Source organism: Phocoena phocoena, chromosome 12 (genome assembly GCF_963924675.1).
Source record: "Phocoena phocoena chromosome 12, mPhoPho1.1, whole genome shotgun sequence".
In the NCBI taxonomy this organism is placed as follows: Eukaryota; Metazoa; Chordata; class Mammalia; order Artiodactyla; family Phocoenidae; genus Phocoena; species Phocoena phocoena.
The window spans coordinates 10356253-10382144 of record NC_089230.1 but is presented as its reverse complement, the minus strand read 5'-3'; the positions used below and the strand labels follow the sequence as shown (position 1 = coordinate 10382144).

The 25892-nt window shown below is 43.0% G+C and overlaps 1 protein-coding gene across 3 annotated transcripts in view; it reads left to right on the top strand.

The window, feature by feature from the left end:
• The first annotated feature begins 4978 nt into the window (after nt 1-4978).
• ARID1B (AT-rich interaction domain 1B) overlaps nt 4979-25892 on the top strand; it is a 408409-nt gene continuing 387495 nt past the window's right edge. For all 3 annotated transcript variants that reach the window (XM_065889253.1, XM_065889251.1, XM_065889252.1), the window contains exon 1: nt 4979-6760. In XM_065889253.1, coding sequence (XP_065745325.1) covers nt 4979-6760 — 1782 coding nt within the window. The remainder of the gene's footprint in view (nt 6761-25892) is intronic.

Below are 25892 nucleotides of genomic sequence, written 5' to 3'. Positions count from 1 at the left end.
AGCCCTTTGGCCCTTAGAACAATCAGATGACTGTCAGTAATTTGCCCTTAAAGATGCTTACTGATTCCCTTAATGAATTAGGGACAAAGCAATCGAAGATAAGGAGGGTGAAGTAAATATCTCGAATGCACTACATTAATGCACATGAGGTATTGTTTGGAATTTACTGTGCTTGATAAGTAGTTTTATTTTAGAAGGTTATATGTACTATGAAGCAATTAATCACATATGACAAAGACGCAGGCCTTCAGATAGGTCGCTAAAATCTTTCCATAAAATTGAGGTATTAACTCTCCAAATGATTTCCCTTATATTCTTGATTATTACAAAATGACCTCAAATACGTTTACTTCCCAAGTATTTATTTATGAGGAACTAGAGTGGTGTTATCAATAAATGCCTTTATGCAAGTAGCAGGTTATCAGTGACAGAAGCCATATAGATGAGTATATGTCACGATGTAATCACAGGTGCTCAATAAGTGATTCTGACGATGGCAAAATGAGGACAGTCTTGGGAATAAAGTGAAAGAAATGCCATTGAACACACATTTGTCTAAAAGTTATAGAACATTTCTAAACTAGGCTGTCATAAAAAAATTTTATTACACATCATTCAAAATGTGGACAGTCCAGTATAAGATACATAGTACAGTGTTCCAAAATGTATTAAGGAAATAAATGCAATTTATTTCACTACTGTTACTATGTTTCTAGGGACTTTGGAGAGAAACCGTAGTAGCCTAATGGTAAACCTGACTTAGGGTTCTGGAAGTCTAGCTCCAACATTGGTGGGTTCCCAGCATCATGTCAAAGCCGTGCCAGACTGAGTATTAGGGTGAGGTGCCCGGCTGATGGCAGCCAACAGGGCAGACCTGCAGGGAAGGTTGTTAGGTGGGGAAGCCTGAACTTACTTCTTTCCTGGCCTGATCCTCCATGATGTTTCAGGGCAGCCCTAAGTATGTTTTAGGTAATAGTTTATCTCTCCTGTTGAGGACAGGACGAAGGTAATATTTATCTTTTTATTCTCAGGGAATGTCACAAAGTAGATTCTAGATAAGTTTGTTGGAAAAAAAAAAGTGTGGTTTATCCCTATCCCCATCGAGGTTTATTATCCCCACTATAATATTCTTAGTAAATATAGTAGCGCTATTGTTAGTCAGAGTCCCCAGATTTATTTAAATTTTTTCTTGCCTAGATTTTTTTCAAATCCTAATTGTTTTGTGTCCTAAACTTATGGGCCACTATTAAATTTGCATAGTTGTTTCAAGCCAAATGCTACATCCCGTATCTTGCGTTTACTTAGTTATTCACTGCCAACGTCTAAATCAGAGACGTGAAAAGGACAATTGTTTAGTGCTCTTTAAAGTCGCTGACCAAGATTAGTAGGGAAATCCCATTAGCTCCATTCATTGCATTTCTCATAAATCTAAAAGGAAAGCAAGTATCCAAAGCCTTATTCTTTAATAGTTCTTACTTGTAAAACCTTGACAGGGCTTTATTCTAAATTGCTTCCAAATGATGCAAAGAATACTGAGAAATATTATGGGTAGTGAATTGTGATAGTTTCAGTTGTCGAATAAATAACCAGAACACTAAAAGGGGACTAATCTTAAAGCAAACAGGATGATGGGCTATGATGAGGCAAAAAGAACAGAACCGTGGCATTCTTAAACTACCATCTGGCTCAATCCTCTTTAAGTGGGCAAGTTTGAAGAGCCTTTTATTCACTGCCCTAAAACTTATTCAAAGGGAATTGTATTTGAATATTAATTTTTCATATAGTTAAAAAAACCTCACCAAACCCAACCCCATTTTTGTAGCTAAAAAGTAATGTTTAACAAAGTAATGGGTGACCCTCTGGCTAAACATGAAGGCGTGGGGCAACCTTGGCTGCAGGCGTGGAGAGGCCACTCTGCAGCTTTTGGGCCTTCACTTCCTGGGCTCCTTCGTGGCTGGAGTAACTTATTAAAGTTGTCACCATGGTTTGAAATTTAGGCAAGAGGTGTAAAAATAAAAAATTCGTTAGGAAAAGAGTACGTGGTGATTTCTAGTATTTTATTTTACATTAAAAAATACTGTAGAATTGCCATATAGGATAATTGAGGCAACTGACACAGTAGAAACCATAATTTATAGTTCAAGTCGTGCTTTTGTGAAATTGTGAACCTATTTCATCACTTTCTAACAGACCCCTGACAACTGTGATTTCATTTAAGTCCTGGATTTTTAAATGAAACTGTTAAGAGGCTTTTGTTTTCCCGAGAAGGTGTGTCTGAGAAGCCTAAGTTGAATAAATAGGAGCCCACTACCTATCTTCAGCAAGACGCTTTTAAAAAAGGTATTTTAGCATTCTCTGTGGTTTAAGAGACAAAACCAAGTCCTGCTGGCTTTGTGTGTTGTGCTTCTCTTACAGACTGCAGTGCCTTCTGTCTGCTTTAGGGTGTGGCATCTGCCATTGGGGAGGAGAAACTGGCATGTGTCGCCTTTTATAGCAGACTGATTTCATTGTGCTGGGGGCCTCTATTTCATAGCCTCTTGGCTCCAATCTTCTAGTTGACTTGCTGAAGCAAAAGGAATTAAAAGAGATTTCGACCTACATACCTAATTTTTTTTTAAGTTTCATGATTTTTCTATATGAAAAAAAATTTTTTTAAAAGGGCCAGAGGTGAACTTGGTGACTCATTTTCCCTTTTTAGGATTAGTTGTGAAAATAAGCCACAAAATATGGCTACACTTGTACAAACTGACTTTGATGTATTTTATCAGTTTGAAAAAATGCATTTTTATGATTATATGTATATATTTAGTTTGACTATAAATGTTTAAAAGCATACATATGTAATGGATTTTAGAATATATGTATAAACACATATACACAAAACAGACATATTTATATTTACATATGAAAAACTTAAAAAATTCAACTTATGTGGTATAATCATATAATTAGTATTTGAATATACAGAGGGAGAAAATCCAGGACAAAGTGTCAAAGAGGCACACTAACAAAGATGTAATATTCTCTTGGCAAAAACTGATGAATGATTTGGCATGAATTTACCTTACGGTTCTGTTATTCTCTCTTACACATGATGATATAACTCCTGTTTTCCAGTTGTTTGCAATTTGTTGAATGCAAATTTGTGGTTTCTACACTCTGTAATGACCCTTGGGTGTGCACCTGATTCCCCTTCCCCCAGTCACCAGTTTTTCACATCTATCATTTTCTATTTAGTCATGTAACATATTTACACTCGGTCAAGCAAACAAAAATAACCACTGCAGTTGAAATAAACTAAAATAGCCTTTATGGAAAGCTAAAGAATGAGATGATTTTAGAAAGCTACATTCTACCAAAATCATATGTATCATTTCAGCTAGCAGGGCTTCTTGAAAGCTCTGGTTTCAAGTGCTTTCTCTCCATGAAAACTGAGTCCACACTAGTACACTAGTACAACTGAGCTATTGTTCAGGTTAAGAAGTCCTGCTTTTGAAGATATTCAAGATGTTACCAGGTGACAAATTCACAATAATAAAAACATTTAAAGCATCAAAAAGTGATAGAATAATGGATAGTATTTTTTTAAAAAAAACAAAGCGTGAAACGTTTTTGCTCTAGGATTAGATTTGACGGATTTATATCATTACTGATCTTATGTTTATTAAATATAACATGTATTTCTTTTAGTTTTGTTTCACATCACTTAGAAATGAACCCATATCAAGAGGGTTAATTGTGCACATAACCTCTGAAATAGGGGGAAAGGCATCATACAGATTTATGAAGACAAGAGATAAACCTTAGCTATTATGCTGCCAATAGTTAAATTTCCACGTGCAAGCTGTTGGGAGCATAAGGCACCACTCTACATATCTGAGGACGTTCCCTTCAGAGAGAAGACAGACAAGTGCATTGCAGGAAAAATGCTCCTTTGGGACTACTTCGTGTTTTCGTTGATAAGCCTACGTACACACATAAGATGCCTTAAAAAAAAGTTATATCAACGTTATCTTTGGGCAGGTGCAGTCAATAATAAGCATATATTGAGTACCTGCTGTGTACAGGGCACAGCGCTCCGGGAATGTGCTAACCTTCACTTAAACTCTTTCCTAATTTTGCAGTTTGAAGAAGTTGTGGGAAATACGCTGATGGCCCGAAATCAAGGGAGAGAGGCTAACATTCTGAAAAATTACATAACTCTTTGGAGAGGCAGTACTTTTGCACAGATTGCCCAAATATTTTCTTTCTACGCCGGTTCCTCGTAACCTTTGGGGCCAGCGGACAACTTTGTTCCTCAGCCCTTCTCCCTCTTTTGTCTGCTCGTCAGACTCGTTTTCCACCTTTGTATCGGGCCTTTTAGACGTGAAAACAAACACGCGAACGCCCGGTTGGCAAGGAGACGGAGGCACGAGGGGAAAGTGCAGGCTCCAGTTGCCCCACGCCGCCGCCGCGCTCCGGGCGCCTGCGGCGCCTCCCGAGCCCCCGGCCCGGGGCCGCCGGTGCCCGCGAGGGTGCGCCCGGGCGGGCGCAGGGCCCGGCGGGCGGGCGGCGGCGGCGGCGGCGGCGGCCGCGGCCCGGGCCGAGTCCAGTCCGCGTTTTGCGAGTGCGCGCGAGTAATCAGAGAGAAGTGGATAATAGTTGCTCGGGCTCGCTCGGCTCCCTCTCATGCCATGCTGGGCCCGATAGGTTCAGTCAGTCGTGTATTTACCCATATCCGGGTTAGAGAGGAAAAGAGAAAAGTTTCATTTAAACCTGAACTAAAAACTTTCACCATGAAATCACACAGCGAGAACAGGCCCAGACCGTAAGGCGTGACTCCCGGTTCGGCTCCGGTGGGGCCTGTGGAGGGGGAGGGGGCTCGCTCGATTCCCGTCGGGGCGTGTGGATGCGCACAGGAGGGGCTGCTGACTAAAAAGTGGGTTTTATTGTCTCCCCCCCCCCGCCCCCCGCCCGGCCTCGCCACGCCGCGGCGATCATGGCCGCGCGGGCAGCAGCGGCGGCGGCGGCGGCGGCGCGGGCGCGGGCTGGCAGCGGCGAGCGGCGGGCGCCCCCCGGGCCGCGGCCGGCGCCCGGGGCCCGGGACCTAGAGGCGGGGGCGCGCGGCGCGGCGGCGGCGGCGGCGGCACCGGGACCTATGCCGGGGGGCGGCGGCGACGGCAGCGGCCTGAATAACGTGCACCACCACCCCCCGCACCCCCGTCACGAACTGAACATGGCCCATAACGCGAGCGCGGCGGCCGCCGCCGCCAGCGCTAACAGCGCCAAGAGCGGCGGCTCCGAGGCGGCTCTCAAGGAGGGTGGAAGCGCCGCCGCGCTGTCCTCCTCCTCCTCCTCCTCCGCGGCGGCGTCCTCCTCTTCCTCCTCGGCGGGCCCGGGCTCGGCCATGGAGACGGGGCTGCTCCCCAACCACAAACTGAAAACCGTTGGCGAAGCCCCCGCCGCACCGCCCCACCAGCAGCACCACCACCACCACCATGCCCACCACCTGCACCACCATGCCCACCACCTCCACCGCCACCACCACGCACTACAACAGCAGCTAAGCCAGTTCCAGCAGCAGCAGCAGCAGCAGCGGCAGCAGCATCCCATTTCCAACAACAGTCTCAGCGGCGCGGGCAGTGGCACGGCTCAGCCCGGTCCCGACATGGATCAGCCGCAACATGGAGGGGCCAAGGACAGTGCCGGGGGCAGCCAGGCCGAGCCCCCGGGCCAGCCTCTGCTGAGCAAGCCGGGCGACGAGGACGACGCGCCGCCCAAGATGGGGGAGCCGGCGGGCGGCCGCTACGAGCAGCCGGGCCTGGGCGCCCTGGGCGCGCAGCAGCAGCCGGTCGCCGTGCCCGGGGGCGTCGGCGGCGTCGGCGGCGGCGGCGTCGGCGGCGGCGGCGTCGGCGGCCCGGCGGCCGTCTCGGAGTTTAATAATTACTATGGCAGCGCTGCCCCAGCTAGCGGCGGCCCCGGCGGCCGCGCTGGGCCTTGCTTTGATCAACATGGCGGACAACAAAGCCCCGGGATGGGGATGATGCACTCCGCCTCAGCTGCCGCCGGAGCCCCCAACAGCATGGACCCCCTGCAGAACTCCCACGAAGGGTACCCCAACAGCCAGTACAACCATTATCCGGGCTACAGCCGGCCCAGCGCGGGCGGCGGCGGCGGCGGCGGAGGAGGAGGAGGCAGCGGAGGAGGAGGAGGAGGAGGAGGAGGAGCAGGAGCGGGAGCTGTGGCGGCGGCGGCCGCGGCGGCGGCGGCGGCAGCAGCAGCAGGAGGCGGCGGCGGCGGCGGCGGCTATGGGGGCTCGTCCTCGGGGTACGGGGTGCTGAGCTCCCCCCGGCAGCAGGGCGGCGGCATGATGATGGGCCCCGGGGGCGGCGGGGCCGCGAGCCTCAGCAAGGCGGCCGCCGGCGCGGCGGCGGGGGGCTTCCAGCGCTTCGCCGGGCAGAACCAGCACCCGTCGGGGGCCACTCCGACCCTCAACCAGCTGCTCACCTCACCCAGCCCCATGATGAGGAGCTACGGCGGCAGCTACCCGGACTACAGCAGCCCCAGCGCGCCGCCGCCGCCGCCGCCGTCGCAGCCCCAGTCCCAGGCGGCGGCGGCGGGGGCGGCGGCGGGCGGCCAGCAGGCGGCCGCGGGCATGGGCTTGGGCAAGGACATGGGCGCCCAGTACGCCGCTGCCAGCCCGGCCTGGGCGGCCGCGCAACAAAGGAGCCACCCGGCGATGAGCCCCGGCACCCCCGGCCCGACCATGGGCAGATCCCAGGTAACCCCCGCGCCGGCCGGGCCTGCTTCCGCCGCGGCGGCCTCGCCGCGCACCGCGAGCCCTAGTTTCTTTCTTTCCGCGTACTTTTTCTGCGTCTTCTGCTGGGGGAGGCGGGGGCGAGGCGCCCAAAGCCATTTTAACTCACGGCTGCCTCCCTCCGAGGCCGGGCGGCGCACAGGGTCGGACTGCGCGGCGCGGGGGCCGGGGCCTGGGGAGGGGGTCTCTCCGAGGCCCGGGACGCGCGCCGCGATTGCCGGTCGCCGGGCACCCGCCTCGCCACCCCACCCCGGGCGCCGAGCCGCGCGTGCGGGAGTCGGGGCCCGCGCCGCGGGGAAGCCGCGTGGGCGCTGGGGACCGTTCGGGCAGCTCTTTCAACAAAATAGGCGCTCCCAGCCGGTAGGGTCTGGGGGAGGAATATTGACCCCCTCGTCTCGGTTAGCGCCAACAATGAGCGAGAACTGGGAAAAGAATGAGGAACTTTGTCCTCCCTCCGGCCACACTGCGTTGCCTCTTAGCTCACAAGGTGAAGGCAGGAAAAATAGGTTAGCTTTGTGGCAGCCTGGTGCGTGTTTCGTAGTTGTGCCTAGGCATTCGGGGATATTCGATGCGGGCTTTGAGTTTAAGCGTTTAGTAGCAGCAGTCGTACCCACATTTACAACGATGTGGAGCTCAAAAAATCCAAAAATACATCGATCCATTCCTAAGAATAACCGGGAAATCCATTATTTGGCTTGCAGGCTCCTTGAAAGGAGTCACCTTCAACAGATAGGCTGTGTTAAAGGAATACATTCCGGTTGAATTGAACTTATTTTGATCGTGGATTAGGTGTACATTTTATTCAGCGAACCCAGGGAAGTAGCAGACCAGTGCAAATTGATCTTTTTGGATCGGATTTATTTGGATTTTTAATTTCCTGTCACCCAAGTCTTGCGGCGTTGTTGGGAAGTGTCCTGCACTCTTGCTGTTTCTTGCTAGTAGGCTGAGCCTAAAGACTTGACTTGATCTCCTTTGCAAGGTTTGGAATTTGAATTGTGGAGGTAAACTGGCTGTAATAGTCTCCAGACAGCTGCCTCTGAGTTGACATCTAATCTGCCATCTGATTGGCTCCCCTCTCACCATTGGGCATTTAGCACTGCTGATGTAAATAGAAGTGCTGAGCAGTACAGTCACAAAAATTCTTGCCACAAATAATAACTGAGCTCTATTACAAGCAGATGTAAGGTTGAATATTATTTAAAGCTTAAATTATTATACATCATAGTTACTAATAAGAGGATTAAATACATAAAAACATGATGCTGGTGTCCAGGATTGGGCATTTACAAAATTCAGCTCTTTGACAGTCTCAGCAGGGCCATTCACTTCAATTGTAGGGTGAGGATATGGCAATTGAAAAATAATTAAACCAAGAATTTTACTAATTTTTGGATTTGTAAAGCTTTTATAAAAGTACCCTTTATGGATTAAACCATGGAAAAAATTTGAATTATGTCATCACATGTGGTTTAATGTAAAATTAAAATTTATATCATTAAAAATGTCAAGATTCTGATATTCAACAATATCTTTTAGTAGTATTTAATTAGCTTTATAACAAGATTAAATCTATATTTCTAGTAAGTTGTGTTTTAACAGTTCTGATTGTTTTAAGCTGTTGGTGGATGAGGAGTTTTAGTTAGAATTGACATTATGTTTAAGAAAACACGAAGTGAGGAAGCTGTATAATAATTTTTGCAGACAACAGTTAGTTAAAAGGGAAGAAATGGATGTCCTTGCGAAATTTAAAAAATCATTTTACATTTGCTTCTGCTTTGGAAGCAAATGCCCCAGGAATCTTCTTTCTCCCCCTTGATTATTTTGCTAGGTTAGGTAATGTGAACCTTATTTGAACTGCTCACACAATGTTTTAGGGAAACTATATTACATGCAAGTTGTGCTGGGTATGTTTCTTCCAAATAATTTTTCTTTCATAGACATTACAATTTTTTAAACTTTCAGAGCATTAAAATATGTTAGAAAGGAATCATGGCGGTTGTAATATATATTTTTACTCAGCTCATTTATTTTAGGAAGGTGTATTTTAATAATAACCGTATCTTAGATGAGAGACCTGTCAGAGTGAATGCAGTACTGAATTTAACAGATAATCATGTGAATCCCAGGCTGAGGACGTTGGTGTCCACTCCTTTCTAATCTTTAGTTAGTGGAATTTTACTTTTAATAATAATGTGTTTTCCTATTCTTCATAGAAAACTTGGAATTTCAATTTTTATTTTTTTGATTTGTACAGGTAGAAACATAGAAAAACCTTGTGTAAATAAACCCATGTAATTTTTAAAAGATTTGCTTTGTCAACTTCCTTTTAAAGGGACAGTTTAGAATTCACATCTCTGTAAACTAGAAACCAGGATGATAGAGGCAGATGTAGGTCGGTGTTGCTTTACGCTATTTTTTCGTAATGGAACCAATTATTTTAAGTATTTTGTTTTCTTGGAATGAGAGTGAATCCATTATGTGCCCAGTATGACCCTTGGGAATAGCTTTTTTATTTTTGAGGGGGAAGAAAAATGATGGGCATGTGACCTAGATTCACAGATTTCTTTTAGGTACCACCGTTTAACATGTGGAATGTGTCTCTTTTTTATATTTTTTCTTTTTGGAAGGCTGGTATTTAATATTTGTTGTGACAGTTATCCTAAGGAACAGTCGTTTGTCCAGAATATTAAATTACTGCATAACTATAGGTCATGAAGTACTATTAAATTTTCTTGTGGCTTTTAACACATTTAGTTTCATTTTTGATTTTAGGAATGGTTTACATTGGGTGGCAAATGTTTTTGTAATTGAGAACAAAACATGTGCGTATATTGTAACGGGAGGGTCTTTTTAAAAAGTGAAATAAGGCATTTTACGATACAGTTTGTTAGTAGGTTTCTGTGAGATAAAGTATTCAGATAAAGCAATCTCAAAAGAAATACTGAGGTCTGCTCACGTAACTAAGATTTTATGATGTCCACATTTGTGCTGAATTTCATTAATGTTATTTTAAATTTAGTTTTATATAATACAATGTAATTAAAAAAAAGCTTTATCTACCATTAAAAGAAAAGTGATTAGCTGACTTACAAAGCAGGAAATTACAGGCTGGTTCCTGATTACCTTAAAATTTGTATAAGGTACATTATAGCACTTCCCACTTTCCCCGCTCAGTGCAGTGTTACCCTATGTGATATGTTAAATCTTGTAAACAAATATTTGTGGCCTAAATTGATATATTTGCCAAGGTATGACTGGCCAGCTGCTCCATCGTCAGAAGAGGTGGAATTGACAACTGTGTTTCATAGAAAAGGTTTACCATTTAAAAAACAAAGAAAATATAACAAAAATGTCTATAGTTGTCTGATTTTCTGTATTATTTGGAGTGAAATTATGCATAGCTTAAAATTGTTTTCATTGGTGATCTTAATTTCTGTGTACTTTTGGCAATTTGTTGTTTTTTAATGGCAACTACTCTGTAAGACAGCTGTCACTTAAATTTACGTTTATATTAACACAAAATCGATAAGTATATTCCGGGGAGCAACATATGCTTACCTTGCATCTATGAAGAGAAACCCTATTCCCTCGTTTTTCTTTGGTTTTGTTTTTTATCTATATTTAGGAATGAATTTTTGGCAAAGCTTTTTATACTTGTTCCATTTTTCCCATGCCATGTTGTATCAGAAGTATTAGAATTGTGTTGTGGATATGGAAATATTCCAAATCACACTTAGACACTTGTAGTAATGAACAAGCCTCTAAATATCGTTTTCTTTCATTAGAACTAAGAGAGTAACATCTTCACTCTGGTATAAAAACAGTATTAATTCTGGCTTGAGAACCGATTTAAAAAATGTAAGACAAGGTAGAGGAAGTCTCTTAATATAAAACTCACTTGGTAGTTTTATTAGACATAGACACATTTTAAAGAAAACAGGTGTAACAGAATGTGGTTGAATTTTTCAGTTCTATTTCTTATTAATGGACTTTATTACTTTATAATTTGGAGCAGGGTGTATCTAAAACAATGACTTCTGATGTAGTAGGAACTTACTTATTTCCCTAGGATAAATACCAGTGTGACAGGCAAACCAAAAAGATGATCATTTCATTTATTTAACCCTATCCTCTCCTAGGGAGAAAGTAGTTTCGTTTAAAGTTTTTGGGGGTTCTATGAAATTTTGCTACTTATGTTGAAAACTGACTTGGAAATGTAAATTTTGGATGTATTGGCATAGGAAAATATATTAGCTTTTTGCCTAGTGTCCTCAATTGAGAGGTTTTTCTTCCTACTCTCCAGGACACTGATACTGCTCAGTTAATGGATCTGTGTGCTTTGATCCGTATTTGAGGAAAAGGAACTAGAATTTCACTTGTGTCACTTTCATTTTGGGCTGTGTGTAGATGTATAAATTTGAGTCTTATATTTGTGTTTGAAAGAACTCTTGTGTGTTACTTTAAAACAACAGATTTATGGAGGCTCAAAACGAGTATTAAAAAAACTCAAGTTCCATGAATATTTTTGCAATATTTAGATTTTCAAAATGGATATTACAAAAATTTATGACATTTTACAATCTTCTTTATACTTAAGGGCCACATCCACATCCTAGGCCTTGTTGGAATTGAGTAGATTTTGATCATATGCCTTTTCAGAGGTGTCCTTTCTTTATCAGGATATCGGTGCAGATTCTCTGTGGCTATGTAAAGGAGAGTTGCACAGTTGCTGTGTATGCATGCTTGAGGCAGAGGAATCCCAGGTCCTAGTTCCCTGTAGTGTTGGGGGAAACTACCAGGCAAAACTGCTCATCCACCAAGGGTACCTTTATGTAGATGTAGAACTATTACCAGTATTGCTTTTTCCAGTTTGGAGGCTGTTTATGTAAGACTTAAGTGGCCCTTTTTGGTTTAATTCAGTGGTTGAGTGAATTAATTTTGATCTAAAATCTTGGTATATGTTAGTGACTTTTTCTCTTAGAAATCTGATGAAAAGAAAATGACTTAGGTATAATTACCTAAGTATCATTTATTGTCCACTTATTTTGCTTTATGCCATTGGAATGAATGGAATTGTTGATATATGTATATAATAGTTTTAACAATTCACGTTAATTGAATGACTGAGTGAGTTTATCAAAGTAAAATATGTGTTTCTACAGTAAATTTTCAACAAATATGTCCTATTTTCAAAGTCTTTAACTTGGAGTAATTCTAAGAAAACTGTTTCCTTAGATTTACTTAATTGAATAGGAAGGATCCAGTAGCCGGTTTTTTTTAAACCACTTCTGAATGGGTCAATGCCAAGGATATTAGAAGGCTACTGAGTTTGACAGGTGAACTGATGATGAAATTGATTTGTTTCTTGAGTGATATTTATTGCTAGGAAAGAGACGAAAACCTTAAAATCTTAAGCATATCTGATTTACCCATAGACTCTTATTTTTGGTAGATGGCAGGTCTGTCACAGCAAGGCAGTCCTTTTGAATTGAACTAGATTTGGCCTCTTTAACTACATTCTGTAGGATGCACTTCTCAGTGTCTCCTTGGGCCTTGATGAAGGATGAAACTTGAGAATCAGACGAGAAGTCATTCCTTATTAGGTGACTCTGGAAGGGAAGCCATATTTGATGAAATCCAGGAGAAAATTCTAGGCCATGTTTTATTTTCTTCTGTATGGGATGCTAAAAAAGTTATACATGTGTGTATTTTTTGGATTGTGGCAAAATATGCATAACATAAAATTTACCAGTTTAGGTGTAAAGTTCAGTGGCATTAAGTACATTCACATCGTTGTGCACTCCATCCATTTCCAGGACATTTTCATCCTCCCAAATTGAAATAAAAGTTTTTCTTCCCTTTCTTCATGTCAGAATTTAAAATTGTTAGTTATTAACATGTAAGTGAAATAAGCGTATTTTTATAACCATTAATCTTGCCACTTCATAGTTTATGAGTAAATCCTTCCTCAGAGGAACACTAATAGTGTTTTTGGTTTGTTTGTTTTTAGTTCATTACTTCCAATTCTAACTTTAGGTTCATCTTCCCAGGTTTTGTCAATTTGGAAATGTGCATTGTGTAGGTTAGTTGTTTCATTGTCAGTTATGTCATTAACAGCTGAAAAGCAGCTTTTTGAAGGCTTTCTGTTTAAAGGTTTGAGGTACTTTGTTGAGAGAAGTCTGGGACTTTGTTAAATAATAGGATATGGAAATGAACTGTTAGCATGATCATTTTCCCCTTATTTCTCATCTTTTGCATTTTTAGCCTCTTTAAAAAATTATTGGTTTTATCTTTCTACTACGAGCGGAAATCAATTGTAATGATAATTTTTTAAAAAAGGGTATTTTAAGTTTTGGGGCATCTCACCCTCCCAACCTAGAGCAAACAACCAATCCACGTGATGCTGTGTCCTTTTTCATAGTGTTCTGTGTCCCAAATTTATGCTTCCCCCCTCATGTTTTTAATCTGTAGTCCTCTGCAAAACTGCAGAAATTCTTTGCAGGTGGAAAAATTCCAAAATTAAGATGATTGGTCTCTTAATTAAATTTTCGAGGCAGCTGCAAAGGGATACTTCTTGGAATCTGGTTAGTCTTTCCCATGAACAGGCTTTTTGTGTGTAAAATACTGGGATCGTGTTTTAGTTACTATTGATGCTGATATGCAGTCACATCTTTATATGACCAGTTATGTACTTTAACACCAGATTCCATAGAGGGCACAGAGAAAATGAACTGTGATTAAAGAGCTTGTGCCGGGAAGCAACAATTACTTCTTAAGGTGTAAGCATTTACCATTTGTGTGTGCTGTGAGGTGTATGTTAGGTAAATATCTACTACAGACTATCAATTGGCAAATATTTATTGAGCAGCCATTTTCTTAATCAGCTGTGTGCCAGACCCAGACGATAGCCAGGGTGTGGGGATCATTGCTGCTCCTGTATGCAGTTCACGCCAGAGACATCCTGCCAAACACAGCCTGCTCTCCCTGTACCTGGGCTTGGTACTTTTGGCATGGTCGTTGACTTAGAACTGGCTCATTTAAACAAAGTGCAAACAGCAACCATGTGGGTCAGCCGTCTTCTTGGGTAAGGGAGTAGATTTTGGCAAAACAAATAATTGTAGATTGTTGTGATGTGGTTGAGGTGAGCTAATGACTCTTCCGTTGCTACCAATCGCTGGCTTGGTGCCAGAGCACGATAGCGATCTACTACAGAAAATGATCACTAAAAGAAGGGAAATATGATGTCTTTGAAATTTATGTAGAGTGGTTCTTTTTCTTTTTCTCAGTTTTCCACATTATACAGGCTCTTGGGAAAAAAGTTAAAACAGTCTGCTCAGATTTAGGAAGAAACTTAGATTGCTGGAGTATTTTTGGTAACTGTTTAAATAATGTATGCTGGCTGAGGAGTAAATTCAGCTACTGCTTCTGGGTCCTGAAATAAACCTTTCAGAAAGCAAGGCATTGGTGATTAGTGGAGGATGTTCCAGAATCCTTAGTATCTCCTGTTTCTTTTTGTGATGAGTATCTGAGAAATGAAACCACTCACCATACTTCATAGTCTAATTTTGAAATGCTTGGTAATTCTAGAATTTGTCTAGAATTTGGCATATAATTTCTGAAATTTTAAGAAGCAGATTTTAAGATTCAGTGATCATGTATTTATATATACAAGCTGTAAACCCATTTTACTATCCTTTAACGTATCTGCTACCTGTTTGTATTTTTAATAATAAGTTTACTTTACCCAATGAATTATAACTGACCTTGGAAACGGAAATGTAAAACATTACTACTGCTGAGTAAGTATCTTTCTGAAGAAGCAGACAAATTCCTAAGGGAGCCGACATGCTTGTTGTATATTAGTTTATTTCTGTGATTATGAGGATTTATGAGAGAATATGAATATATTGCCAGGTTTCCTGATGTAAGGGAAAGATTGTGGGCTTGGAGTTGGGCAGACCTTTTGATTGATTTGTAGGCTTCGGTGCTCATTTTCTCTGAGATCTGGCAGGGGCTCAGCTTTCTTATCTGTACTGTGGCCTGCTGGGCGGGGTTGTCACTGAGGTCATCTCTGTAAATCCTGTAGCATCCTTACGTGGCACCTCTTCTTTCCCCACCTGTCTGTCCACTGGTGTAGTGAAGTGGGCCTGGGTTCTTGTTCTCTGCCTGGCCCTGCTGCGCTTCAGGGTATGGCTGAGGACAAGTCCCTGCCTCCATCAGATAGTGACCCCTGGTCCCTCCCAGCTGCAGAGTTCTGTGCAGCTTTGAATTTAAAAGAAAACACACTGCTTAATCACTTATGCACCACTGAATATCTTATTAAACTACACTAGGTCCCAGACGCGTTCCGAGAATATCGACTGAGACCTGTGCAGATGTATAGATTTTGTGAATTCCACTGTAATTTCCCTCAGAAATGTAGTTATGTACTGATTGGGACTCTTGTAAACAGTTACATGAATTGGTTTTGGTTTACCAATAGAGCCTATGGGGGACTGATGCCATAGGAACTAAGCCACTGACCCATTCAATATTCCATCCTATATATTAGTAAGTTCTGTTCTCGGGCCAAGACTCATTCCTTTCTTCGGCCTCTTAGACCTTTCCACTTTCATGGTCTGCAAAAACGACTGGCTTTTTAGGGGAAGTATTTTTTGCAAAGGAACAAAGTTTAAAAACTTTAAAAATAGGCTTCTTTGAGCTTCTGGGTGGTAGACTTCGGTCTCTCATTAGTTAAGTAACTTGCTTCTGTATCTGCTTCAACTTCACTGAATATATGGTTCATATTTGGTCCATAGCAAGATTATAATTTACATATCATGGAAATTTAGGTCTGCTCTCAAACCGGCAAAACAGGGAATGTAAAACCTGAGAGTGCCAAGGGCTTGTCTCAAATATGTAGAGAACAGTTTTTCTTTTTTATGCTAAGATTTTTAAAAGTATCAGGGACAAAATTTAATTCTGTTATGAACAAATACTTAGCACCGCTTGGTACTAAGATACAAAGAGTAAATATAACATATCCGTAATTTTCCCTGTTGAATTATCATAGACTCCTGGTGTTTTTACAAAGTGGAAATTAAAATGAATGGCTACATTATTTCTTCTGCAGTTCTATGCAGAAAGACTATATCCATCAAAGTGCATCATCTAACAATCTGAAGAGTAGATGATAATGTATGTAAACTGAAAATTTCCTGATGAGTGTTATACATTTCACTAATTTACGTGGAAGGTCAGTGTACTTGAAGGTTGTTTTTAGGTGCTGTGACATTGATGAGAAAATGATCTTAATTTGGATTTTATTTTGGGTATCATACAGTGATTTTTCTCCTAAAGAAATGACTTTATAATATCAGTATCATGAAGGACTTAAAATTCAGTCCATTTACCTTCACTGTATTGAATAGCCTTCGAAATGCCAGGGCTTTGGGACTATAGGCTTATGTCAGTGTAGCGAGACCTGGGGCATCAGGCAGATGTTTGTGGAGAGCCTACTGTGTGCTTGGCCATTTGTTGGATGAGGGATCCCTTGAGAAGTCTTGCTCTTTGACTGATTGATGGTGCAGAGACTAAGGACAGGTAGGCATGCTGCACGATACAGTGTAAACAGTTCAGGGTGGGACAAGTTTAGATGTTAGAGGGACACCTCACAGAGACCGGGGTGGGGTAGGAGTAGGAAGACTGTGTAGTACAGCAGGTCGAATAAGCTAAGACCTGGCTGAGGAGCAGAAGTTGACCACCTGAAGAGGCTTGGGGATTAAAGCAAGGGCAAAGGCAAGAGCTGAAGGTGTGGAGGTTAGAGAACCTGAAGGCTGGGCATTTACTACCTGTGTGACCCTGGGCAAGTCGCTTCCCCTCTCTGAGGTTTGTAGCTTCCTCATTTCAAAGGGATGGGAAAGAATACTTAACTCATGGAATTCTTGTGAGAAGTAGATTTGGTAAGTACTGGTATACTACCTGGCAAGGAAAGGGATGTGTGATAAGGAATTGAAATTAGTTAGATGTGATTCTGTATTAGTTAATTTAACAAGTTAATTTAACAGCCTATTAGTCTTTCCTCTCAGAACAAATAGGTTAATATTCAAAGCTTATTTCGAATCCAGACAGTGTCAGTTTTTATTGCCCGGTATGTCTTTATCTTGCCAGGTGTTTAGGAAAAGTTATGGAGCAATTTATCACATTTCTAAAATGTCTCCTATGTTTTCCAATTTTTTTTTTAACAGTCATGTTTTTTAACTGGTAAGGAAAAATAAATTCAGAAGATCGATAATTAGAACATTTAATTTCACCACCATCAACAAACATTTAGTGACCTTGGTGTGTAGTGACCTTGGTGTAGTGACCTACAGGGACACGGTATTAGATATAAAGGTATCCAGAGAATATTGGAAAATTGTTAAACATCGTGGTGTTCATTGTTTAGTGTAGAGGAATATTCTTAGATTGCTAAGTGAACATTGGCAATTAAAATAAATATAGACAGTTTGTGGGATATTTTTATTTTACTTACCGCTCCATTTAATTAGAAATATGGATTGAATAACTCTGACCTCATAAGCAATCTAAAATTTGAGTTGAAGGAAATTGGTGGTAGGCAGACAGTTTGCAAGTTGATGAAATGGATCTTTTGCTTCCAATTAATTTTTGCTGTATACTAAACAAGTAGTTTATTATTGTTAACTGCTGAAAGTTTTAAAAATCGTAGTAATGTTTGTAACGATGTTGCTGGGTTTGAAACCCATCCTTTTCCCCACTCTTGGTGCCAACTCCCTTTCACTTCATTTGTCTGGATAGAGACAACTCAGGAAATGCCATGCCACCAGCAGGCAGAGGCGTGCTTCATGAATGGCTTGGTTTCTCCCCTGGTATCCATTATGTGTGGCAAGACTGTCCTTTCTCCTCCATTGAGATGTTTGTCAGAAGTATGAGCACTTTAAAGCAGGAGTGTTTTACTTTTATTCAACCATTCATTAGTGAAAATAGGATGTGAAAAGCAATTTTGTGTTTTGTCTTTTACCATGCATTAAGTTCCTGTAATTTTCCGTATTGCTATATTATTAGAGAAGAGAGAGAGGAGAATGGAGGGAGAAGATGAATTTTATTTAAGGCAGTTATACTCAGATAACTTGAAGGAATGTGCTTTTTTAGTGTAAATACCCTTTTCTTGGTGTTTCACGGTTCTTTGAAAAACTAATGCAAAAAACTTGTAATCAGCTATTAAGATATTTGAGGCAACTGGTTGTCAACATGTTGAAGTTTTATTCTCGGTGGATCTAGAAATTTCATATAAGCGCATTTTGTGAAGAGGGAGATGTGCCAGCCTGGCTAAACTGGTAAAGCTGAAATCTGAATTTGATTTGCATATGTGGTATTTTTTAGGGACTCGCAAAGTTTCGCACATGAAATAAACTAGGTAGTGTGTATGGCATCACGTGATCAAAATATTTTTCCCCTTGCTGCTGCCAGAAGCTATCTATTGCTTTTCAACAATCTTACTTGTTGGGCATCATGCCAAGATGTTTAAGACAACCCCTTACGTGAGCTGTTCCATTCTTAACTTCTTTGACTGAAGTGCCGTGACCTTCACATATGTAGATTAGCCATGTGCTCTGTGAATTGAAACTTGCTGCCTCAGGAAGAAAGGGTTTTTCTTTTTATTCCACTGGGAATTTGACAGCCATTCATCCCTGACCTGGGCAGAGGTAATGCAAGGAAATTGGATTCAAATGGAACGTGGACAGATAACGCAGAGGCAGGCAAGCTTACCTCCTTGTTGAGGATGAAACTATCTGTGGTGTGGATAATGTGTTGATGTGAAGGATCTGTACACGGGCGGGGGCGGGGGGGGGGGGCGGCAGGGGGGCGACGGGGTAGGGAGAGAGAAATCAGTGTAGGAGTTCCGGAACAATGTCCTTTTAAAGTGGGAAAGCGTCATTATGGGCATTTCTAATTAGTTTTGACTCCACTCTTTTTCTCCTAACCTAAATTTTTGAAATCTTTTTCAATTTTTGTTTATTCCTTAATACTACTCGAGAATTAAATAATTTTAATATTGTGGGCAATCACGGGCTTAAATACATTTAATTTAGACGAGTCTTTCAAAAGTAGAAGTCACTAAAAGTTTGGGGAGGTGAATGTATCACCCGTGTCTGGAGGAATCAGCGTGTTTGTCTTTGCGTTACAGAATCTTGAAATGAATTGATAGTCACGGACATAGCTTTACTCATGTGAGAGTCCTTACTCAGTTTTGTAATGATTAGTAAAAGTAATGAACAGTGAATTAGGGGATTTTTATGAGACAAAACGAATGTTTACCTTTGCTCTGTTAGTAAACATACTTGAAATTAAAGTACAATTCAGTCTAAATAATAGTTGTGACACTTGATTAGGTTGCTGTGATAGAGTGTTGAGAAGGAAAGTTCTTACAAGAATCCTGCAACTGAAGTGGCATTCCAGCCAGTTTCTTAGAAGGAGGGGATGATGAGGGCAGTCTGAAATTTATGAGCGCTTTTGTGTGGCTTTCAGAGCCCAGCCTTTCCTGTGTACATTAGGGCTTGTGAAATATTATGGGTCAGAGCATCCGTTACGGGCTCTGTGGGAGGCCTTGTTGGTGCCCAGCTCTCTCTGTGGGGTGCAGAAAAGGACGTCTGTGTGGGGAACATGCTTAATGGATACAGTAGACTAAGAGGGAAGGAAAATTATCCTTGACTTGAGGAAGACTTGTTTCTTTACCATATGAGGATTAACAAAAAAATAGGAAAAAGTACCTGGTCATGAACATGCAGAACATGGGGCCTTTCCTGGATTTCTGGTAACGTAGCAGACGTTAGGAGTGATGGTCCATAGGTGGCAGGACTGATGTCTGACCGACATCTTCACGTGCAGTTGGGAAGATGGAGCAGCAGGTGCACCGCAAAATTACATTAATTCAAGGGTGGAGGTGAGGAGGAATGGCCCGCCCCCGAAGACAGGGTCATTCTGCCATTGGAGGAGGAGCAGGGCAGGCGCGTGACTGAGGTCAGAGCGGCCAAGTGCGAGCGGCCTTCCTGGGGAGCGGCCAGCTGGGTGCAGGCGAGGCAGGGAAACCGGCAAGGTGGTAGTGAGTCGGCAACCAGATCTTGAGTGATTTTTTCCTTTTTTTTTTTTTTGCGGTACGCGGGCCTCTCACTGTTGTGGCCTCTCCCGTTGCGGAGCACAGGCTCCGGACGCGCAGGCTCAGCGGCCGTGGCTCACGGGCCCAGCCGCTCCGTGGCACGAACCCGCATCCCCCTCATCGGCAGGCGGACTCTCAATCGCTGCGCCACCAGGGAAGCCCGATTTCTCCTTTTTTTAAAGGGCGACCTGTGTAAGACTGTAGCGTGGCGACACATGAAGCTCTTACATATAAACTGCTTTCCATTCTCCGCCTCCCGAATAGAGAAGTGCAGATTCAGAGAAAAATCTTTAGAAGAGTCCTAAATAATAGTGAACTACTAAGATCGCTCCTTTTACTGAACACGGACTCCGTGTGCCAGGCCAGGCACACTGCACGGAGTAACTGCAGCCCTCGCAGCAGTCTTGCCAGACAAGTGTCCCTGTTTCCTAGACAAGTAAACTGGTAGAAATAAGAAAGTTCTTCAATACCCAGGTCTGTCTGATGCTCAAGCCTACATCCTCTCCGCTAAAGGAGTGGTTCTCCAACCTGGTTGCCTGTCAGATTCACCCAGGGCGGTGGGCGGGGTCCCCAGGCCCCTCCCCCAGGATTCAGATGCTCAGGCTGTGGAATGGCCTGTATGCCCACCTTTCTGCCACCCACAGAGGTCGTGGACAAGCTAGAGGTAAAGTTTAATTAAATAGACTTCGTGTAACCATTAAGACATGTAGAATTACGTTCTTGTAATTGAGCTTTTGGTGTATTTTAGCCCCATAGTCATACCAGACAAAGGAGAGGAAAGAATCTGCTCCAAGGGCATGAAGGTGGCTATTGGATTTTTCTGATAGTGTCACTGAGCATTAATTTACATCCGCCTGTTGGGGGAAACTGTCCCATGATCTGGGTCACTGCTTTAAGTTGAGTTGTCAGGGGAGGCAAACAGTCTGTTGATGTTTCAAGAGGAGCACAGGTTCTCTTCTGTTTGGGGTTATTATTTGCATGTGGCTGTAACTGAAGTTTCTGGGATGGGGAGGCGATGGACCAGCATGTAGAACAGTGTCTACTAATATGTGCTTAATAAATATTTTCGGATGAGAGAATAGATGAATGTACTGGACAGCATCTCAAGGTCACTTGGTGTCAGGAGTCCAGAAACCTGTAAGTCCAAGAACGTAGAGGAGAGGACAAGTGGCAGTCAGGGACCAGAAGATTGGAGAGAAGGGAGGATACGGGCAACTGGAAGAGAGAATTTCAGAGTGAAAAATCAGCAAAATAAAAGCGAATGTCATTATGTGCCCAGAGCGAACTCCTGTGGTGGTAAAAGTTGTAAGACAAACCCCCAAATTAGCATATCTTACTCAGGGTGTTAATGTACAGTTAAAAGAACAAATGTAAGGCAGAAAAATCCTTTAATTCTTGGTGAGGTCATTTCATGACCTTATAGTCACGATTATTTCCTTTTTTGCTGTTGCCACATGGCGCTTCTGGAGTTGTCAGTGGTGTTGGGAAGATGTGAAGAGCGCTCCATCTCTGGAACTAGTCAAACTCCTCATTTTAATTTGCTGCCTACTTAGCTGAGCAACTTCTAGGCTGGCCGGGGCCAAAGGATGTCGGGATGGGTCCTGAGACCCTTTTAGTCTTTTCTCTTGCTAATTATGTCTAGTGGTAAGGTACAGTACTGGGAAATTTCCCTTTTATGTCCCCACCTATTTTTCTCTTCTAAAATTTGTCAGTTAAACCAAATCTCACAGCTTTGAAAAAGAAATCGATTTGGCCCATAACCTTGTTTTGGACAAGTGATGCAAGTCAAAATTCCACTTAACCAATGCTGCAGAAGTGTTTGAGCGTCAGGAAGGTTCACAGTACGGGCTCTGTTCATGTCTGTTTCCTGGGTTTTGAGCTTGTGTTTTCCTCACCTCCTGCTTGATCCTAAATTTGAGGCTGAGAATATTTACAAATGACCTACCTCCACAGTGCTGTTTGTAGCTTAGAATTAAATGAAGGCTTTCCTGTCTCTTGTTTCCTATTTTCTAACGATATTTGATTTCGTTTTACTCTTTATAATAATACATCACTACTAGAGTAATCATGGATTTACAGTTTTTGAAGTTAATGCTGACTGTACCTAATGCATCTCAAGCAAATGAATTAACAGCCTATTTGTAGGAACCCACAGAAGGAAAAAAAACAAAGCAAAACTGGTAGCCTCTTGTTTAGGCCTGTTGCCATGTGTTACAGGCACGTCCTTTTCTCTAAGACCCGACCTTTAATTTTGTTTGGTTCTTCAAACTTCTGAAGGGATGGGTGCAGCCACATTTTAATCTTGTTTGTTATGATGTAAGGTATGTCTTGCCTAGAAAGCTAACGCCTGTCTACCTGTGCAGGTCCTTTCAGAGAATTTCTGCAGGAATGTTATTCACCTAGTGCTATGGTTTCAACAGTGCAGCCTTAGCATTCTGAAACAGCTGAGAAAGCCCTAAGAAAACACCTGTCAAAATGCTCATGAACTTAACTCTGTCAGAGAAGAATAAAGCCGTTGCGTCCTTTTTCAGGCTTAGATGATAGTTACTTTGTTCCCCGTGGTAACTTTCCTTTTGGCCATATTATAAGTACAAAGTGGAGAAGTTAGTTGAGCAGCTCTGGGGAGCAGGTTCGAAGTGAGGCACCCGTGGAAGCAGACAGGTGAGATGCCATAAGTTCTGCCAAAACACAGGGAGGAAACAAGCTGTGCCGGCTGGTCCCTTGTGACCTTCTGAGGGCATCGGGGGAGAAGCAGGTCAAGCCTTACATGCCTTGCGTCTTTGAGAGCCTCGGACACCTCCTGTCTGCAGGAGAGATGGTGAGTCAGTGATATGGGGACATTTTGAGGGGTACTTTCTGTACCCCAGAAGACCCTGCGAAAGAAGAGTGGGAAGCCAGCGTTGGAGCAGGTGGAAGACCTGTTGATCGCCAGCTAACTGTGCTACCTTATGTGCATACTTGACTCATTCGGCAAATAGCTATTGCTATCTATCTAGATACTGGTATCTAGCACCTACTGTGTGACAATAGTGTTAGGTGCTAGGGATAAAACAGTGAATAAAACCCAGGCCCTGCTTTCATAGGGTCTACCTTCCAGTGAAATTTAATCCTAGAGATGGCGGAACCACGCGTCTACAGGGCGGTGGTAGCTTTTATGGTAGGAAGACCAGCACACAGGGGAATGCAGAAGAATCGAACATTTTCATAGGAATGAGGCTGTGTAAAAATATATATAAAAATCAGTCTGTAAAGGAGCCATCGTGGTTACTTCTGTAGTCTCTTACAAATGCTTGGCACGCATCCCTTGTGTCACGGGGCAGTGATCAGATGTAGCACTTTCACTGTCAGTGGTTGAAATGGCCCAGGGCAGCCCCAGTGCTGTCTTCATTCCCGCCAAGCTGGGAGGAAGAGGTGGTGCAAACCCAGAGTTCTGGATCTGACTCCACAGGGAGAAATCCCATGGGATGGTAACCTTTTGAAGGTGTTCAGTTGCTTTTGAATCATCCTGTATATTTAGTAACAGGCTGTGGTTTTGAACATGTTGGGTTTGAGATGTGTTCCAGACAGCTAAATGGAGATGCTTGTAGGCAGGTAGAAAGTAGGGATCTGGAGTAGAGGAGGGTGATCTGGGCCCAGAATATAAATGTGGGTTCTCAGCATGGGGTGTCAGTTGAGAGTGGGGTTCATGAGATTGCCCTTGGGAGCACGTGTGTGAAGAGAGGGGTGCTAAGGACTTTCACGGGGCATTAGTGTTGAAGGAGTGAAAGGAGCCAGCCAAAGAGTTGTAAAAGGAGGTGGAAGATGTGGGGCAAGCTCCACAGAAGCCACGGAGGACAGAGGTTTCTGGAAGAAAGACCTGCACAGCTGTGGTAAGCACTGAGGAATGGTTAGGTAAGAGTGGGAGTTGGCATCTGGGTCATTTGGTCGTTGGTGGCCTTTGGAAGAGCAGTGAGGAAAGGGGCAAGTAGGAGGCTGAGGAATGAATAGGAAATGAGAGAGAGGCTTCGAGATGGTTGGGAGATGGCTGGGGTTGTTTTGTTTGTTTAAAAATTGGAAAAAGAGTTAACTGGAAGAGAGGTAGAGAAGTCGCATTTGCTCTGCTGCCTTCTTGGTGCCCAGGAGCTGTGCTGGGTGATCCTGAAATGTCAGGTGACCTTTTGCCTCTCGCAGTGGACCGGGCACTGCTCTGCTGGGGACAGGAGGGCTGTCCTCTTCCTTGTATCCCCAGTGCCCGATGTATCCGCACTGGCGGGACTCAATGTTTGCTTACTGAGGGCCACACATGTTGCACAAGGCCTCGGATTTAATCCTTGCAACATGACTACGTGACAGGTTTTGCCATCCTCATTTTATAGATTCTAAGGAAACGTAGGATCAGAGGGGCACGTGTACTTTGACCAAGGGCATCAAGTGTTGGCCCAGGAGTTGAACCTGAGTCAGGTTCACGTGAAGGCCATGCTGCCCTGGTCTTTGTTAAGGGTGGAGGGTATTTCACTAGAGTTGTAGGCTGAAGGGAAGGAGCCACATTTTTATAACGATTATTTACAGGCATTTTCAGAAAACAAGTTTTGTGATATATTGAGCTGCCAGTGTATTTTGGGTGCTTTTGCTACCTTTGGTAAGCCGGACTGTGAACATGAAGTAGTGAGTCAGCTGGTATGATGGAGACATCTTTGATGTGTGGAGAGACCTCTTAAAACAGAGGTGATTGCATTTGAGAAATTAGCTGTGGCTTTGGCAGTCATCTTAGGCTAAGGCAGTGGTCAGAAGGAGTATAAGTTGTTCATCGTTTTCTCGTTTTTCCCTCTGAAAACTTGTGTTTGAGAGCTGGCATTCAGGATTGGCCACTAAAAATTCTGAAACAGTTTGCTCTGTGTGTGTAAGTTATTCTCTGATGTTAAAATTGTTACTGTAAGACAGGTATATGTTTTCTACCACCTACTTGTGACACTGTTCTTTAAATTTCAACTCACATACACATCCCCTTTTGAGTATTACAGATTATAGGTCAGAGTCCCACCTGGTGCCTAAAACCTCAAAGGGAACCTCATTTGTTTTCCCACTGTACTGAAATATTACGTATTGAATAATTAGTAACATATGCTTTGTTGAAGAGTTACTAGGTATCAAGCACTGTGCTAAGAACCATATATGCATTATCTTTGAATTTGGTAGTATTATTGTATACATTTTACAAATGCGTAAATGAAGGCACAATCTAGATCAGCTTAAGGTACATATCTAGGAAGTGGCGGAGGCTCAGCGTGAACCTGTACATCTGTCTCCACTGCCTTCTCAGATCCTGTGCTGTCTGTATTTGTGCTCAGCAGTTACTGGCATGCGTAGATTTAGGTGAGTGACCTGAATTTATATTTTGGAAGCTGTCATTATAGTAGCAATTTTTTTCTTGCTTTTTGCATTCACATCATTTGATATTCTATGAGGATATTGAAAAAGTTGATGAAGAAAGATACCTCCTTTCCATAGATCGGATATTATTTTGTTAGAGAGATAGCGAAAATAGAATCTTCCAAGAAGCCGCACAGTAAGTGGTAGGAGTCCCAGCCACCGGGTAAGACAGGATGAGTTGTGTCCTTGGTGTCCGAGACTGGGACTCTCCCTCCTTTCCCTGTGGCAGACATTTTTCTTATGCGTGTCCCTTCTGCCCCATCAGTAAGGAAGCAGATTTGAACTCAAGTGTATTTCTTTTTTGATGAGAATGTGAAGGGGATCTTTATACTTGGTTTAGCTTTCTTTACCATTCCCCCTTCCAAAAGAGAAAACTCAGCATCAGGTTACATAACATGACTGAAGGACCTTTTTTCCAGCAGACAACCTTTTTAGCATTAAAAGTACTCTCTAGAACTGCGCTGTCCAGTTTTGTAGCCAGTAGCCACATGTGGCTATTAAAATTAGTTAAAATTAAATAAAATTAAAAAT